Source organism: Fusarium sambucinum, chromosome IV (assembly GCF_050947815.1).
Source record: "Fusarium sambucinum isolate potato_lamoka chromosome IV, whole genome shotgun sequence".
Taxonomy (NCBI): domain Eukaryota; kingdom Fungi; phylum Ascomycota; class Sordariomycetes; order Hypocreales; family Nectriaceae; genus Fusarium; species Fusarium sambucinum.
The window spans coordinates 1,798,909-1,814,676 of NC_139291.1; the positions used below are offsets into that span (position 1 = coordinate 1,798,909).

Sequence of the window (15,768 nt, forward strand, 5' to 3'; positions counted from 1 at the left end):
AGACAATACGTCTTCACCAATATGCCTTGCTACCTATGTATAGAAGAAACATACCCTTGACCAAGCGTTTTCAGAACAAAACATTACTTTGGTGGGGATGGATATGTTGAAGCAACGGCCCGACGCCCTTAGGAAGACTCCTGACAAATCATTGTTACCGCTACACTCACTCACTCCACGTCGTCGACTCATACGGCGAAACAACATCTTATAACACCGATTTAAGTCCGCCTCACTCACCAACACTCCGTCATTTCCCCCTTAGATGCGTCTGCTCATTGGCATATTTTCTGCCGCTAGACCGATTGCTACTGCAACTTCAACCACAAGAATCTCATCTTTCAGATTTCCTTCATCTGTGTACAGAGTTTGCCTATCTACAATGACTGCCACACCAACACCCAAGGCCAACGGCAATGGAGGAAAGAAGGAGGTCAAGATTCTCATGCTTCATGGTAAGTTGAGGATGCATTCAAAAAGATGAAGGTTTGCATAGTCCGCATGTCAATCGTCATATCTCAAACTAGCCCATAAACATCTCAAAACTCACTCAATGACATCCACCAGGCTATACACAGTCCGGCGACCTCTTCCGTGCCAAGACCCGCGCTCTAGAGAAGACTATCGTCAAGCTTCTAAACCCCATCTCACTTCTCCCTGTCTTTCTCTACGCCACGGGTCCCAACCGGCTTAGCCCGGAAGACATTCCCGGCTATCAACCTCCTGAGGAGCCGCAAGCCGAGGACTACCAGCCTGACACCTGGGCTTGGTGGCGCAAAGATGAAGCCTCTGGGAACTACCGTATGCTAGATGAGGGAATGGCGACCGTTGCACAGGCCATCCGTGACTCTGAAGGCATCGATGCGGTGTGCGGTTTCAGTCAAGGAGGTGCTATGGCTGCTCTCGTTGCGGCAGCGTTGGAGACTGAGCGTGCTGTACCAGAGGGTAAGGAGGGAGATTGGGCAAGAGGGTTGAGGGAGGCAAACTCTGGGAACCCTCTCAAGTTCGCCGTGTGTTACTCAGGCTTCTGGGCGACTCCCGACTCACTGCAGTTCTGCTTTGAGCCCAAGATCAAGACTCCTACACTGCATTTTGTAGGCAGTCTCGATACAGTGGTTGATGAAAACCGAAGCCGCGCACTTTCAGATCGTTGCGAAGACCCCCTCGTGCTTATCCACCCTGGAGGCCACCACGTACCTGTGAGCAAACAATGGGCAGCACCACTGGCTGGCTTTATCAAGGAGCATGGCCAAGACAAGGAACCCAAGTCGGAGCTGTAATTATGGACTGTTTAGATGATACACATAGACTACGAATAGATAGACTCAAGTAGACTGAATGTCATGTCATATATCCTCATCCTGGGGACTATCTAACCTGTATAATACAGAACACCCATACCGTCATGATGATGAACCGCTCTATCCATTACTCCGAATCCTTATTTGGCAGGCTGAATCCGTGCCATCATCTCCTCCTTGGTGATAAGATGATCAATTCTCTCGAGCAGGCCCAAAAGGCTCTTCATGTTGTGACTCCATTCGTTGAGAACATCGTCAGCATCTCGAGGCTTAGCAAAGTTGACGATTCGTGCGGGCCGATCAATCTTGGCATAGACGGTCTTAGAGGTTACAAGTTCGCTAATGTACTTCTCGGTCTCGTCCTCCGTCAAATCCAGTAGTTGAGTAAGGCGGCCCATCTGGATACGAGTGTAGTACTTGGCGACAACACGCACGTTATGCTCGATCACTCGCTTTCGGAAATCTTGCCATCGCTTGTGTGCCTTGTCGTCTGAAGACTGACCAGGCTGCACGTCAAAGACATCAGTATTGCAGAGGTGAGGTCCAAATCTCTTAGAAGTCTCGGGCCATCGCATCAACTCATGCACAGTAAAAAGTCGCAGAAGTTCGGCTTCCGCTGGGACTTCTGAGTTACGGGTGTCTTTGTGAATTCGGTGGAGGAGGTCGTGCTGCTCATTGTCATAGGGAGCTAGGATGACAAAGTAGATGATGCGCTGAAGGACCTGTGATGGATGTTAGTAAACCTTGTTGACGCTAGAAGCGATTGACATACGGGACGAAGCTTGGCTGGATCCTCCTCAACGGCTTCTGTGTCCAAAACCTGGCGGTAGTGCTTGCAGACATCGAGGTACTTCTCCTCGTGCTTGGCAAGAATGATTTGCTGTTCGTAGTATCGCAGCTTGAGATCGGTTGTGTCGTCTTCCTTCTCCTCGGGTACCTCCTCACCGCGGGCGATCTTCTTCTCTCGCTCCTTTTTCTCCTTTTCAATCTGCTCGGCCGTCTTCTTGGGCTTGCGAGAAAGGTATCGGGTGCTGATCTTGCGTCCAAGAATGGCGGCCTGTGTCCAATCCTCGCTCTCAATGCATAGCTCAACCTGGGACAGAATAAATTCGGTCTTTTCCCTTCGATCCATAGATCCAAAAGTCTCGACTTGTAACTCGCAAAGAATCTCGGTGGCGGACTTGAGGTCACCCTGCTTCTTCTTGATATCAGAGAGGATCTTGGTGACACGAGCTCGCTCGACTTCAACAAAGATCTTGCCCTCTGTAACTGTTCGTAGGGTTTCGATGACGGAGAGCTTGGTTTGGAGGTCGGGGGTGTCGTCGAGGAAGCCCATGACGGTCTGAACCATCTTGGTGACGGCTTGCTTGAGCTGGCTGTGCTTCTTGGACATGACCAAGGTCTGGTCGTTCAAGAGACTCCAGTCGCCTGCATTTTTACATAGTGTAACGATTGCGATCAGTACTCGTGATGTTGACGCAAGATCGGAGGCCTGGTCCTGGATTAGCGGAGAAGAGGATCGAGAGCGCAAATGCGTACTTGTCGGGTTTGCTTTTCGAGAGCAGCAAGCTTTTCAATGGCGCCTTGGAGGTTGTTTGACTATAGAAAATGTCAGTTGGAGCTCATCTTGGGAATTCAAAGCTCAAACACCCACCGCAGCCAGCTTCTCAGCTTCAGGGAGCTGCTGATCAACCTCCTTCGAGAAGTCCTTCTCGGGCTTCAAAACTCCGTCAGACATGGTGGCTTTATTCGCGTTCTGCTTCCCTCAAGATATGTAATTGTTGATAGTATCGGTGTTGAGGGAGTCGGGTTTGAGAATTGGAAATATGTGGTGTTGATGCTAATGGGTCAAATATTGTGGGGCGTGTTTGGTTTAGGTAGTCCAAGCTGGTCGATTCAGTGACGAGGCTCACGCAAGAGGCTCCTGCCTGCCTTTCCTAGGTCCCCACTACCTAAGGCGAGCAGCCAGAGCTGGAATTTAGTGGAACCGATTCCGGAGCCTTCGTCATTCAATTTCATTGTCACATGACCATCACTAAACCTCAACTACCTCTTACTATGTAGACAAAAAGGGAGGTTTTGCTTCGTAACAAAGACGAATCATGAAGCTAAAAGACTGATCTAATTTCAAGTCTTAAGATAACATTGGGGGGCACGCGATAGTGGAGCAGTGTAGAACGAAACAATGCCCTGACTGAGAATGATTGATCACAGATATAGGGTAGTCGAAGCTCTTTGGAACAGTGGTGTTTACTTGGATTTCGCCCAAACAAACGTTAAAATACGGGGGTTCTTTTTATGCCACTTCCACTGATTTATGACCGTAGTTTTTTCACCAATATGCCGAAATACCAGTGTGTTAGGGTATAAATTTGAAGAAGCCAGTGTTGAAACCTCGACAAATTTAAACAGTATCACGGTCGATACTATTCAAGTTACTGTGTTGAAAGTATAAGCTTGCATGAATACGTATTGAGTTTTAAAACGTATTAGTTACTAGGTGAGTGTCACTAGGCCTAGGTTTATACCAAGTTTACAACAGTACAGAAGACGAGTTGGATGAAGTCTTGCTAGGCTCATGGGACCGGCTTTTTTCTAGCCATCACTTGTGAAAGGAGTAACTAGAGCTCACATCTTTCAAATTAGGAAGGTCTACCGCAACCTGCTGTGGTGAGTCAAGCCAAAACTTCTCCCATTATCAGACAGCTAAGTTACGAAACTACTGAGAAGTCATGGCTTCTCACGAAAACTGGTGACTTCGAAACATTGATAGCTTAACATTTCAGGTTGGATCCAAATCGCGAATATATAAAGTGAAAACATGGGTTTCGTCGACTCAAAGATTCAATGGCGTGTTGCAGAGATGCTAAAGGGTAACCAAACTCAGTATGTGGATTTGATACTTGCTTCACAACTTTACAAACTAGACTGAGAGTCAATATCCTGACGAAGAGCGGTGCAGTGGCATTTTCCTATACTCCTAAAAAAAACCTATAAAATCTCTCACCCACTGCCTGCTCTTCGTTTTTGCCATTCCGGGGTTCGAGTCCATCCATAGCGATCTTTTCACCCTCCGACTAGGTGTTCTGAAATCAGAAAACTAAAAATCTTTTGTTATGCAACGCAAGGAGTTCGCCTTCGCCATGTGGGCTTAACAAAATTTTGTTGATTAAAGCCCTGGCATGAGAAGAACTTGAGGTTCTAGATCCAAACTATTATAGTTGACTGGGTGTATATTATTTCTGTTATTAGTACACCATTCCAATGTGCTCGACGGACTCAGTTCTCATGAAAAATGTTCAGAGGGGCCTTCCAATATTTCAAAGCGATTTTACTCGCTATCGGAGATGTAGATGATATTGTATTTCTGGTCAGTTGCCTTATTGGTATCAAAGTGATCTGCTGTTAGTCGCTGTTGCTTCAATGGTCGGTCCGCTCATTGGTCCTTTGGTTGTTGATCGTTTGGGTTGGCGATATTATATAGATAATGGCGAGCTGAAGGTATTGTTAAGTGCTAGTATATCAAGAAGATGATGGCATGGATTACTCCTCATAGAGTACGGAACGAGCGATGGTCTTTGAGAAGATCTATAGTACCATTATGATTTATATAAAGAATTCACTACAAAATTTCTTCCATCTCAGCTTATAGTGTTTATGTTAGACATCGATTTAAGCTGAAAGAGCCTGTAAGTGTGAATGATTGTGCATGAAATGACTACATTCGCAGGCATCGTTTGCATAATTACCTACGCAGGAGAGGGGAGGTGTTTTGGGACCGATATTCTATTCAACACATTGCAGCCGTATTAGAAACTCATACAAATGCTTTTGTCTCGGTATATATTCCTCCGCAGATTCCCAAACGAACATATTCATATGGCCGGCTACGTAACCGATATTACTCGTATATGGGGGATCTCACTCTAAAAGGCTTGGCCAGATACGTGCTTCTCAATATGTTTTTGGTTTCGTCTCCATCAAATAACCGCTCTAGTGGTATGCCTTTAATCGCCCTGTCAGACCGAGGTTCCTGTCTTTTGATACTGTGGCTTTGACTTCACATAATACCTTCCAGTCCTACAACAATATCCGCAAAACCTTTGTACCTGCCCGATCAGTTGGTTTCTAAATCTCAAATAGGTAATTTGATGACACAAATTCACAATCCTTGGAGCCAGAAATGACTCTACTCGTATACCATTGAGATGATTTCAGTGGCAGTGTAATGTTCATCTTCGAAAAAACGAGGTTTACCTATCTCTGAGCCAACTGATTTTTTATCCCATGTTTCAAGATGCCGGAATACCGAGACGTGATTTCAAATTCATGTGGTTCTGTTCTTTACCGTAGGGCTTGAGAACGTAAATATCGAACATCTTTCGAACAGTCACGAGTCACGTAGACAGGAATTAATTAACTTTACAGGGCTAGACAATCCAGGTGGCAATCTCGTAAATTGTACTATGAGCTGTGTTTCTACTAAAGAGCTTGCAGAGTCAATTTTGAAATGAGAAACTCAGAGGGTCTAGGGGTATGATGACAACAGTCATCTGAAGATGATATCGATTTCCCTATAAATCGCTTCCAAAATATCCCAATAGACTGTTTCAACCCATAACGGTTCAAGTCACAGTTCACAGCCCATCTAAACATCAAGTAGTATAAGACCAATACTTCCATTGCTCACCGAGAACCTTGCCGGAGCTATATGGGAGGTTGTAAGGCTTGTAGACCGCCCGAAGCCCAATCTTTTTTTTGCTGCACTTGCAAAAATCACTAATGTTGTCAAATCAGTAAGGCTTGTAGATACAGCTAGACTTGTAAACTCAGCAACTCACATTTACAGCCGCCTGTATTCGTCTTTATCAGAAATTAACGAACAAACGACTCTTCGCCCTCAAGGAGCTAATGAATAAGCTATAGTAGAAGTAAACAGATAAACGAAGTCTAACCCATTCTTACGAGATAAAGAAATGTATCGTGGCATGAGATGAGGTTGAAGTGTTATCGGTGGAAGTTCGGCAGACAAGTCGTAGTGAAGAATCGAAGACCAATTAAGAGACTGGCCCGTGCGTCAATCGTCACTCGACCGTTGTTTATCATCTTTCGCGCTCCGTATCGGGTTGAATCAAAACATTCAAAACATTCGATAAACCTCCGTACATAATTGCTATATTCGAATCCTAGCACGCCTTTTATCTTCAACAGAGAAAGGAATTGTACTGAAAGCTGTACTATAATCTTGGAATTTTTCATCACTGGTTTACCCCGCGACGACAACACCAAAGACACCCAACGATCAATTATTATCATGGCCGCCGCCAATCTCTCTACTTACTCAGACTGCGTCTCATCATTGCGCACATCTCTGAAGTTCCTCGAATCATCAGTTGAAACACTCGATAATGGCGTCTCCGACTTCCCACGTCTAGTCAATGTCCTCAAGACCGTCCGCGTAAGTCTCATCGCCTACCTCATACCTCGAATTCTTGTGCTAACGCAGCTCAGCATTACGAACTCATCCCCCAGCCCACACTTGCAGCAGCAGAATCATCACTCCGCGACGAAATAGGACCCTATATTGCCCTGCTACTCTCCCGCGCGGACTCCCAAATCGAGCGCCAGGAACGCCGCATCGAGACCCTCAAAGCCCGCGCAGAACTGCAGCAAGGCCGATTATCGCGCCCAGACGACAACTACGACGAATACGGTGGCAAGTCTAAGAAGCAAAAAACCGGCAGTCGTAAACTCACAACCGAAGAGAAGCTCCGCGCGAGAGCAGTCCGGCAGCGCAAAGAAGCTCTGCGGTACAGTGTGGAACGACTAGAGCTGGAGGTGCTACAGAAGGAGAGAGAGCTCAGGAAGAGATTGGAAGGACGATGAGCCTAACAAATTAACCGATTTGGAAAGCAACCTCAACCCAATTCATCCTGGCAATAGTTGAACTTGTGCGGCTCAAAGTTCCTAAGTGGAGAGGACGCATCATGCTTGAGACAGAAAAGCCGCATCGCGTTGATCGACGCGCAATTCAGATGAGATCGGCACCGAGCATGTACCGGCTTCATCGACATTGCAAATACCGATCTTGATAACGATAAGATTTGCTCGGAATTCGCAGGCCGAGGCATCGTGTTTTGAGTTCAAGGCAAAGTCAACCGCAAAACATGGCTGGCTGAACCAGCTTGAACACGAGAGCTGTGCCTGTCTAGTCTCGGAAAGGCTAGTTCTGGGACTATTATTGATACCCCATTTTTCCTCGTTTGACGAATCTGCCACGCGTTCCTGAGTAAAACCTTAACTCCTCAAGCGAAGGACCCAGTAGTCCCCGCCAGGTGCAGATCCTAAATTAGCCCAAATTTCCAACTGATATCACACAAGAGTCGGCTCGCATTCCAATAATCTTCATGTTAACTAGGTCAAGAGGGATGCTCCGATCCACTCTCGCTGTAACTAGCTTGCTTGGTACTGTTCGTAACTGCACCTGACTGACCCAGACCTTGGACCAAATGCAACACCTTCCATACAGAGCTCAGCCCGCCTGCTGCTTTACATATACAATGCATCGTGTTACACCTTGTCGTAGTGGGCTTGCTGACTCGACGTTGCCAGCGGCCATGTCGTTGCTTCGCCAGCCGGGGGTTAAACAATAGGCCGAGTCAAGTCTCGTGATTCTCGGGGTAATGGATAAAACAAAGAACAATAATTGAGGACAGTAGAAAAGAAGACATTCAAAGTGAGAAAGAACTGCCTGGTTGCAGGCGCCGTGGTCCGGTTTATAACAAGGGGTTTTGTTCATCCCAAATATACTCCATCCAACATATTTCCCATCCCAGTGCTGAAACCAAATCGCCGAGTCGTGACTCTAAAAACGTTAAAATGCGACAAACAATGAACGAGCAGCCCGTACGTGGGTCTGACGGTGTTCGACGGACGTAATCTCGCGCCTCATCGAACGGGTATCCCAGGGAATCCATACATGGATCGTTGCTCATAACAGGATGAGGTAGTTGCTGGGTGCAATACCCGTCTCGCCACTCTCCTTACGTGCCTGCCACCATCTTCCGCTGACGTCCGACACCTCCAAAATCTCATGCTTGGAGAAAGAAATCTCGTTGGCGTCGTCGGGGTTGGCTTCGTAGCTGTAAATGGCCTTTGCTCGGTAAGGGTATTCGGTGGGTGGCACGACCTCGGCGTCATTGCCGGGAGAGAGGCCAGGCTTGGATTGCGGTGGTTGTTGTTGCATGCCGGAGTTGGTGTAGCTTTGGGGAACTGCAGAACCGCGAGGTCCGGCGATACCACCGACAGGTGAGGGGTTCTCGAAGCCGTTGAGCTGGGCAGAAGTGTACATTTGAGGAGGCTGGACGGAGTTGGAGGTCTCGGGACGGCCACCGTAGGCGTTCATCGTCGATCGGTGGATGGTGGTGGATTCTTTTGCGAGGGCGAACGAGTCAAGGAAGGCTCGAGGAGTTGAAGATGGGTTGGATCCAAAGTAGAAAGTCCAGATTACCTGCAGATTGTTAGGTGTGCGCTCGGGCTTGAGATGAAGCGGGACTTACAATAACCATGGCTAGCAGAATGAAGCCAGCCGAGGCAGCCTCACGTGCGCCGCTGTTAGAATAAAGAAGCTGGTTGATACTGGACGAAACCAGGACGATGCCGGCAGCAAGATAACCGGTAACAGCGACATGATAGGTATGGACAGCGTCGCTTCCGATCACAACAAAGACGCCAGTAATCAGGCATAGGCAGTAAATGCAACTCCACCAGACAAATGTCGGAAAAGGGTCGTTCTTAGCAAGGTCGTCATCACTGTTTTGTTGTATTCTACCAATAATGCAGGCAACGAAAGTGATGAACCAGGCAAGCTACGGATGTGGGTTAGTATAGAGTAGTATTGACGGTGCAGGGAAGAGACGCACCGTGCTGATGGATAGCGTGGCTAGAGCAAAGGGGTCGCCAAGAATATTGCTCATCTGGATTCCCTTGCGTTGGCCGTACATTCTTGAGTTGTCCATTTTCTGAAGCGAGGGAGAGCTGAGAGAGTACGATGGCATAAGAACGATATCAGCCGGAATGGCGATGTGAGGTTGGCCGCGAGAGGAGAAAGCGCTTCTTTTGTTGCAGCCGATTGGTTGTTGTCGAACAGACGTGATATTGTAAGGGACTCGATTGCTACCGGAGCATTCGGCGGTGGAAATGCGATGGGAAAGTGAAGAAAGAGGCTGTGCTCGAGTCGATTCGTTGTGGTGCGAAGTAAAGCGAAGCAGTGTCGATCTTCTGTATGAATTCGGTAGTCGTAAGACGAGCGGATGTTCGCGACAATTCGATAGAGAAATACGGTAGTAATAATTGAATCAAGTTAAGGAATAGAAAAATGAGTGGAATGATCCAAGCCCGTGGACAAGATAAAAAAACAAAAAGAATTATCTGTTGGTGAGCGGTTGGGATCAGTGGGAGGGAAAGAAAAGAAGGAGAGGGCGGAAATGATTGAATTGAACTGAATGGAACGGTTTGAGATGGGAAGAGAATGAACAGATTGGATGGATGGGATGTGCTGTCTGCGGCAGGTGGGAAGGGGGAAAATGGCACGCGGAGACAAGGGGCAGGTCCAGTCCAGTCCAGTCCAGTCCCAGTCTAGTCCAGTGAAAGACCAGGGCAGGGGAAGTAGGTTTCCTTCCAACGAATACAGAAAGCTCAAAGATGTTTGATACTGTTATGTATTAGTTGGAGTGATTGGTCTTGGCGCAAAGTATGTATTTATTGCAATGTAATACAACTATTGGAAAAGTTGTAAGGTTGAGAACTGTTGATGATTGTAACAATAACAACAGCTTAGCCGTGTGCAACTCGCGAGAAATGCGCGCGGTTGGTAATAAAAACAACACAATGCAGCGTAACACAGCACAACCAGTGGCTGTTGGATTCGGTTCAGGGCTGAACAAAAGCCACCACAGCGCTGGGACGAATAAGAATAAAGTAAGATCCCTTTTGGTAACCAGACCAGTAAAAAAAGGTACCCGAACCGGATCTAGGGACTGTAGGTAAAAAAGGTAAGGTGGTAACGGATTTTATGTGACACGGTCACAAGTAAGACGGGCGGGATAAGCACGGAATCAGGGGAATCGAAGCACAGCCAAGACCTGTTCCAGCAGTAGAGATTGTCTGTACTTGGTGAATGTGTAACGAGAAGAAACAAATATATCAATCAATGATATTAGAGAAGAAGATTTGAAGGTGTCGAGAAGGGGAAGAAACAACCGCTAATTGCAGTAGAAGAGATGAGCCGAAAGAGCTGCACTCTTCTGTAGGTGCGTGCGACTGACTGACTGTAATTGCTTGGCTCAGGGCAATCCAGGACAAGCTATGGATCGGGGAAATGAAAGGCGCCTGGTGACCCGGGATGCTCTGAGCAAACCAAATGACGCCTGGTAACCCCTGTACACTGTGGCGCTTCGTCTGTTCTTTGGCGACTATCGATAAAATAGATTGGATTTTACTGCTAAGGGTCGAAGGGGCCGTGACGGGGTGGATTTTTATCAGAAGACGAGCCGGATGTCTTCAAGAAGCCGAGTCCGTCCGTATATTTGGATCAAAAATGTTGAATTTGATGGTTCGTAATTGTTTCGTTTCAGTATTGTGTGCAAATTTCGTGATTTATTGGTGTTGGCTCCTTACATACGGTATGGTCTGGTCTTTGCAGTGACTTCTTGAGCATAAGACGAAAGGAAAAGGGAACAGCGGAAGCTGTGTCATGAAGAACGGACACCCTTCAACTTATCTACAGTATTAACCGCACATTCACAAGAATGGCTCATGTGAATTCCGCTTGTACATTCCGCTTGAATGCAAGATAATACCTTGGAGACCCCAGCCTTGGCTTGGCGTCCAGCCCAGCCTATATCGTCAAATCGGACAGAGGCGCCTTTGATAGGAATTTTTATGACTCGTGATACAGAGTACCTAGCATGACATTCATCTGTGGCTGTAAAATACCTTGGACTATCTGAATGGTGGATGTCTTTTCTTTACCCCGTATTGTTTGAGGTTTGACCAGGGCAGAAACCAACGTAGTTTATTGGCTGGCTACAAGGGCAAAGGTCATCGCGGGAGTTTCATCGATGCCGCTCAAGCACAGAGCCACGGCTTCCCCGTTTATTTTACCAAGTAATACTGCGTCTGCAAACCAATTTTCATCATTAAGTGGCTGGTCCCTGATACTTTAGCTTGAGACATGAGCAAGCAGCCTTTTTATTCTCTTGTGGCTGTCATCCAAAGAGATCATAATACTCTCAGGCTCAGATCTGTCTGATATATCGCTCGCGATTGCTTGCATAAGACCCCAGCAGCGACGGCTGATCGTTCACAACGGTTCCGTTGGATCGACACTGCTTAATTCGACCAAGTAATTGATCCGTGCGAGTATATGCCATACAATACGTGTGCATCTTATTCTCCATCCCACTCTCCAAGAATTAGCCACTATCTCAAACCGCAACTCTTTGATCCGTAGTAGTTCAAGTGGTACGCTCGTATCTTGGTCCTCACTTGTGACCGGCAGCCTCTTTACCCGCTGAGCTCTGACAGCCCTAGAAACACATTTTCATCCCATCTTGTGCCACTGTCCGTGCCTCTTCTCCCTCTGCCTGAGCCTGTAACTATTTGTACGGAGGACCAAAGCCTCCATTCTCTTTGAAACCGCCTCTCCCCTGTTCTCAGGGCGGGTCTCTTACCCCTGGAGCCGTCAAAACTGAATAGCGAATCGCAAAGCTACCATTTTAATTTAGCCCGATCTTGATCACCACTGCCATGGTACGTATATACGAAAGTCAGTCTTTTCTCATCGACGCGTGGCTTTGTCTTTGTTCCCAAAAGATCGACTGCGCTATTCGGCTGATCGCTTCGGTCTTGAACTGACACTGACACTGACAGCGCAGCATTGCTTGTGGAGAATACCCCATCAACAGGAAAAGCTTGGGCTTGGGGCCTTGTTCCAACGGTTGCTGGTGCGTCGCTGATCATTAGAGTCCCACGAGGCTAGCAAAGCAAATTCCAAGCTGGTCGCAGCAGCTTTTGCTTGGACCTCTATAAGTGATGTTTTGCAGTTTTGGAGAAACAGAACTATGCAGCAGGCTCTGTATAGTGTCTCGGCCGGTTGTTTATGGTGTTGATTTGACCATGTGGTTGCCATTGTGACCTGCAATGGAACTAGACTACGTAGGTTAGTAGTTAGCGTGGTGTGTTCATAGGTCAATTCAAAGTCGAATATATCTACATAGTATCTAGATTCTATCAAGAACTATGACACTCACTGCCATGGAGAAGAAAATGGTCATTCTTCAATACTCAACATAAGTTAAGTGATGTCATATAGGAGAATATTTAGTATGTGCATGTAATAAAGAACTCGAGATTTTATATTCACACTGAATTTCATACATCGACTTGCTCAGTTTTCGATACTTGATAAAACAATCAACATTAACAAATATATAGAGCATCTGGGGTATATAAAGAAGGAACAGTTTGAAGAACAATACACTGAATACAAGGATATTGTACTCGTGCTTAGATGATGACCTTCTGTTTCCTAAAAGTATCTGTTCATACCTGTTTGGGCCGCCTCGAACTCTTGATAGTTCGAGCCCTGGCTTTGCAAATATAACATCTTAGTACAGAATACCATTACTGACGTTAATTATGTCTACCTGTATGTGCTTCTTATCTCAACCAGTATTCTTTATCTCAAACGCAATTGGTCCGACTTCTTAAGACTTACGATGAACCAGCCGAGACGTAGTTGAAACATGGATCAAATCACATCCGAGCAACACCACCTCTACGTAATACGAAACCATTGAAGATTATTCTTCGCTACTACGGTATATGTTTGTTTCTATCCAAGAGTTCAAACGCACATGAGACTAGGTTTCTGGCGAAGTAAACACATGCTGCGTGTGAAACCAAGCCGGCATCTTGAATTCCGAAACAGTCCTCATACAGTTACTACAATGAATGGCATGACGCAAACAGCCCTCAAGATTTCTAATCTGAAAGATGTACTCTGTAATGGTTACCACGAAACACACAGAAAGGTTGATTTAAACGAACACTATCCATTGACCTTGCTTCTCTGATAGTCTGAAACCTGGCATACCCGGATAAGTACAGTCAGGACGAACCGGTGGAGATGACATACTGCGAGAGAAGATGCAAAGAAACAAAATGTTGTAGACATCAGGGTACTAGAGAAGTTGGCCGCCAGAAGCATAAGAGACGAAATCAGTAGGTTAGTTTATGCTCCTTAGATTATAGGTCTTAGGTTATTTATTTTTGTACCCTAAGGCTAAGGAGATCGACTTTCGTGCTCCTACTAGATAGGGAGGGAAACGAAAAGAAAAAGAGACCACACATAAAGTGCGGTTTCTCGCTGAAGAAATGAAGAGTGATCCTATTCGCTCCGATATGGAATTAAACACGCGGTGTCCTGGAGATCAACTAGGAAGATTGACAAGTCCGACTGACTAGACCGTACAAGAGGGATTACATAAAAATGTTTGGTGCTTAGTTCGATTATATGGCCATCGTGAAGATATCCACCGGCAGGTTACTCAACTCGAGTTGGTGGAAAACAGGAACTGGAAGTTAAAAGTTAGGCATGCTTGAACTAGTACTTTATAAGCCCTTCATTAATGGAGGAGGTCGTGTGTAGCGTAAATTAAATATTATATTATTATAATAACTACTGACGATGTTTAAAAACATTAATGTTGTCTTGGCTGATCATGACAATGTTTTGATTAGAAACATGCCATGGATGTAGCTTGTCCAGCAAACAATATCTACGACCCCGACCATCTTGGGTACGTTGGAAATGCACATAGTCCTTTCAGTGAGAATATGTCATTTGTCAAGATGTTTCTCTACGTCATCGTTACAAACAAGTCCTAGGTTCTATATATTAAGATGTCAAGCGACCCTTATTAAGCAATGTCTAATCTGGGGTATCTTCAAATATGTCTTCATAACTCATCTTCAGCCTCCTGCTCCCGCTCTGCCCTGCGTACCTGCCGTTCGACAAATTCCACGCGAGACTCTAGATCTGCCATCGCCTTGGAGTTGGCCAGAACTCCTGTTTCGTACCAGGCTCGCAAGGCCGTCTCGCTTCGCGGTCGGAGGTCTGCTATCTCAGCAGCTTGTGCAATTTGCGTCGCCTCGATCGCCTTCATTCGATCCTGCAAAGCTACAAGGGCTGCACTGTCCGCCGGGTCGGGAATAGGACTATCTTTGATCGCGGTAAGGGATGATAAAGTGGCAGGGAAAGCTGAAGCCGAGGCAAGAACAATAGATTGAAGGGCATCGATGTCGAGTTGTGATGGGGGTTCTGATGACTCGGGTGTATGAAAGAAATCAGGATTGGCTCGATCTGTAAGGGACAAGTAAGCACTGACTTAAATAGAAAGGTTTAATAACACATACAAATCTTTATAAGCTCATGATAGTCGCGAAAGTCGTACAGGAGCTTGGAGAAGCGCCGCTCGAGTTGGCCGATCTGATCAGTCGCTGACCGATCCTGAGCCAGCGCTGGTGATTGGGACTGGCCGTAAAGAAGATGCTCGACACGCAGGAGTCGCGACTCCAGCAGGTCAAGCGTAGAAAGGGTCGTCTCGTTCATAGTGGTGGCCATCGTGACAGCGAGCGCGCGGCACAAGCGCGGGACCTCAAAGTAAGGTACGGTAAGTAAGGTATTGGTTTGAATGATGGAGTGGATGCGGTCAAGGGCGAAAGTGGGGGGTCAGGAGGATATCATGAAATTGTGAGACCTGCAGGATCATGGATGGTATTTGCTGTAAAGTTGGGTAATTTGGAAATGGTTTGCTAGTTGAATGAATAAATGAATGGACTTTCATGGTTAATTGAAATCTACTTCCAGTAATAATGATACTATATTATGAACAGACAAATCATGGCCATCATGAGAACATAAAGTGCCGTGGAAGAACATCTCTCTATCCCCTGAAGCCCTGAAGCAGCTCCCCAGATCAGGATCATGGCTTGTCTAAAAACCACCCTGATTGGCCGTCTCATCTCCTTGGCGCACAACGATTGGCTACACGGGTTCGACATAACGTCTCCAGCAGCTCCCCCGTTGTTTTTATTTCCAAGGATCGTGACAGGAGCCGACTGTGTCTGTGTCAGGAAATCGTACTAAACCATCTCCTGACTGTTTCTTCTTCCTACTGCATCTAATTCATCCACAACAGCCTCGTTGGCACTTGGCTCGTGACTTGGCTTGTTGTGATCCGAGTGTTAAACCTCTTGTCTGTCTATCAGGGGCCTTTGTGCCGTGGGACGGTGGAAGTGCAAGCACTCACTGACCCGATTGACTGACGCAATTTGGTTTAGGCCTGCCCAGCCTACCAACTTTCCGACTTCCCGCCCCCGTGCCTAGTCAGCAACTTATCGG

The 15,768-nt window shown here is 46.5% G+C and overlaps 5 protein-coding genes across 5 annotated transcripts; 2 read left to right on the top strand and 3 right to left on the bottom strand.

Moving 5' to 3' along the window:
- Positions 1 to 382: 382 nt before the first annotated feature.
- Positions 383 to 1,280, top strand: FSST1_000638 (serine hydrolase-domain-containing protein; the record flags this gene model as incomplete). The annotated part of the gene is made up of 2 exons (XM_083232737.1): positions 383 to 455; positions 568 to 1,280. 2 exons carry the CDS (start codon positions 383 to 385, stop codon positions 1,278 to 1,280), a joined length of 786 nt encoding a protein of 261 aa, XP_083090820.1.
- Positions 1,281 to 1,441: 161 nt separating this feature from the next.
- On the bottom strand, positions 1,442 to 3,039 carry FSST1_000639 (proteasome regulatory particle lid subunit RPN5; the record flags this gene model as incomplete). Its single annotated transcript, XM_083232748.1, has 4 exons — positions 1,442 to 2,023; positions 2,074 to 2,793; positions 2,841 to 2,900; positions 2,956 to 3,039. 4 exons carry the CDS (start codon positions 3,037 to 3,039, stop codon positions 1,442 to 1,444), a joined length of 1,446 nt encoding a protein of 481 aa, XP_083090821.1.
- Positions 3,040 to 6,615: 3,576 nt separating this feature from the next.
- On the top strand, positions 6,616 to 7,187 carry FSST1_000640 (DASH complex subunit Spc19; the record flags this gene model as incomplete). Its single annotated transcript, XM_083232758.1, has 2 exons — positions 6,616 to 6,759; positions 6,813 to 7,187. The coding sequence occupies 2 exons, from the start codon at positions 6,616 to 6,618 to the stop codon at positions 7,185 to 7,187; spliced, it is 519 nt and encodes a 172-aa protein (XP_083090822.1).
- A 1,105-nt stretch (positions 7,188 to 8,292) lies between these two features.
- On the bottom strand, positions 8,293 to 9,358 carry FSST1_000641 (osmosensor SHO1; the record flags this gene model as incomplete). Its single annotated transcript, XM_083232769.1, has 3 exons — positions 8,293 to 8,811; positions 8,861 to 9,169; positions 9,224 to 9,358. The coding sequence occupies 3 exons, from the start codon at positions 9,356 to 9,358 to the stop codon at positions 8,293 to 8,295; spliced, it is 963 nt and encodes a 320-aa protein (XP_083090823.1).
- A 4,965-nt stretch (positions 9,359 to 14,323) lies between these two features.
- On the bottom strand, positions 14,324 to 14,988 carry FSST1_000642 (uncharacterized protein; the record flags this gene model as incomplete). The annotated part of the gene is made up of 2 exons (XM_083232781.1): positions 14,324 to 14,727; positions 14,781 to 14,988. 2 exons carry the CDS (start codon positions 14,986 to 14,988, stop codon positions 14,324 to 14,326), a joined length of 612 nt encoding a protein of 203 aa, XP_083090824.1.
- Positions 14,989 to 15,768: the final 780 nt, after the last annotated feature.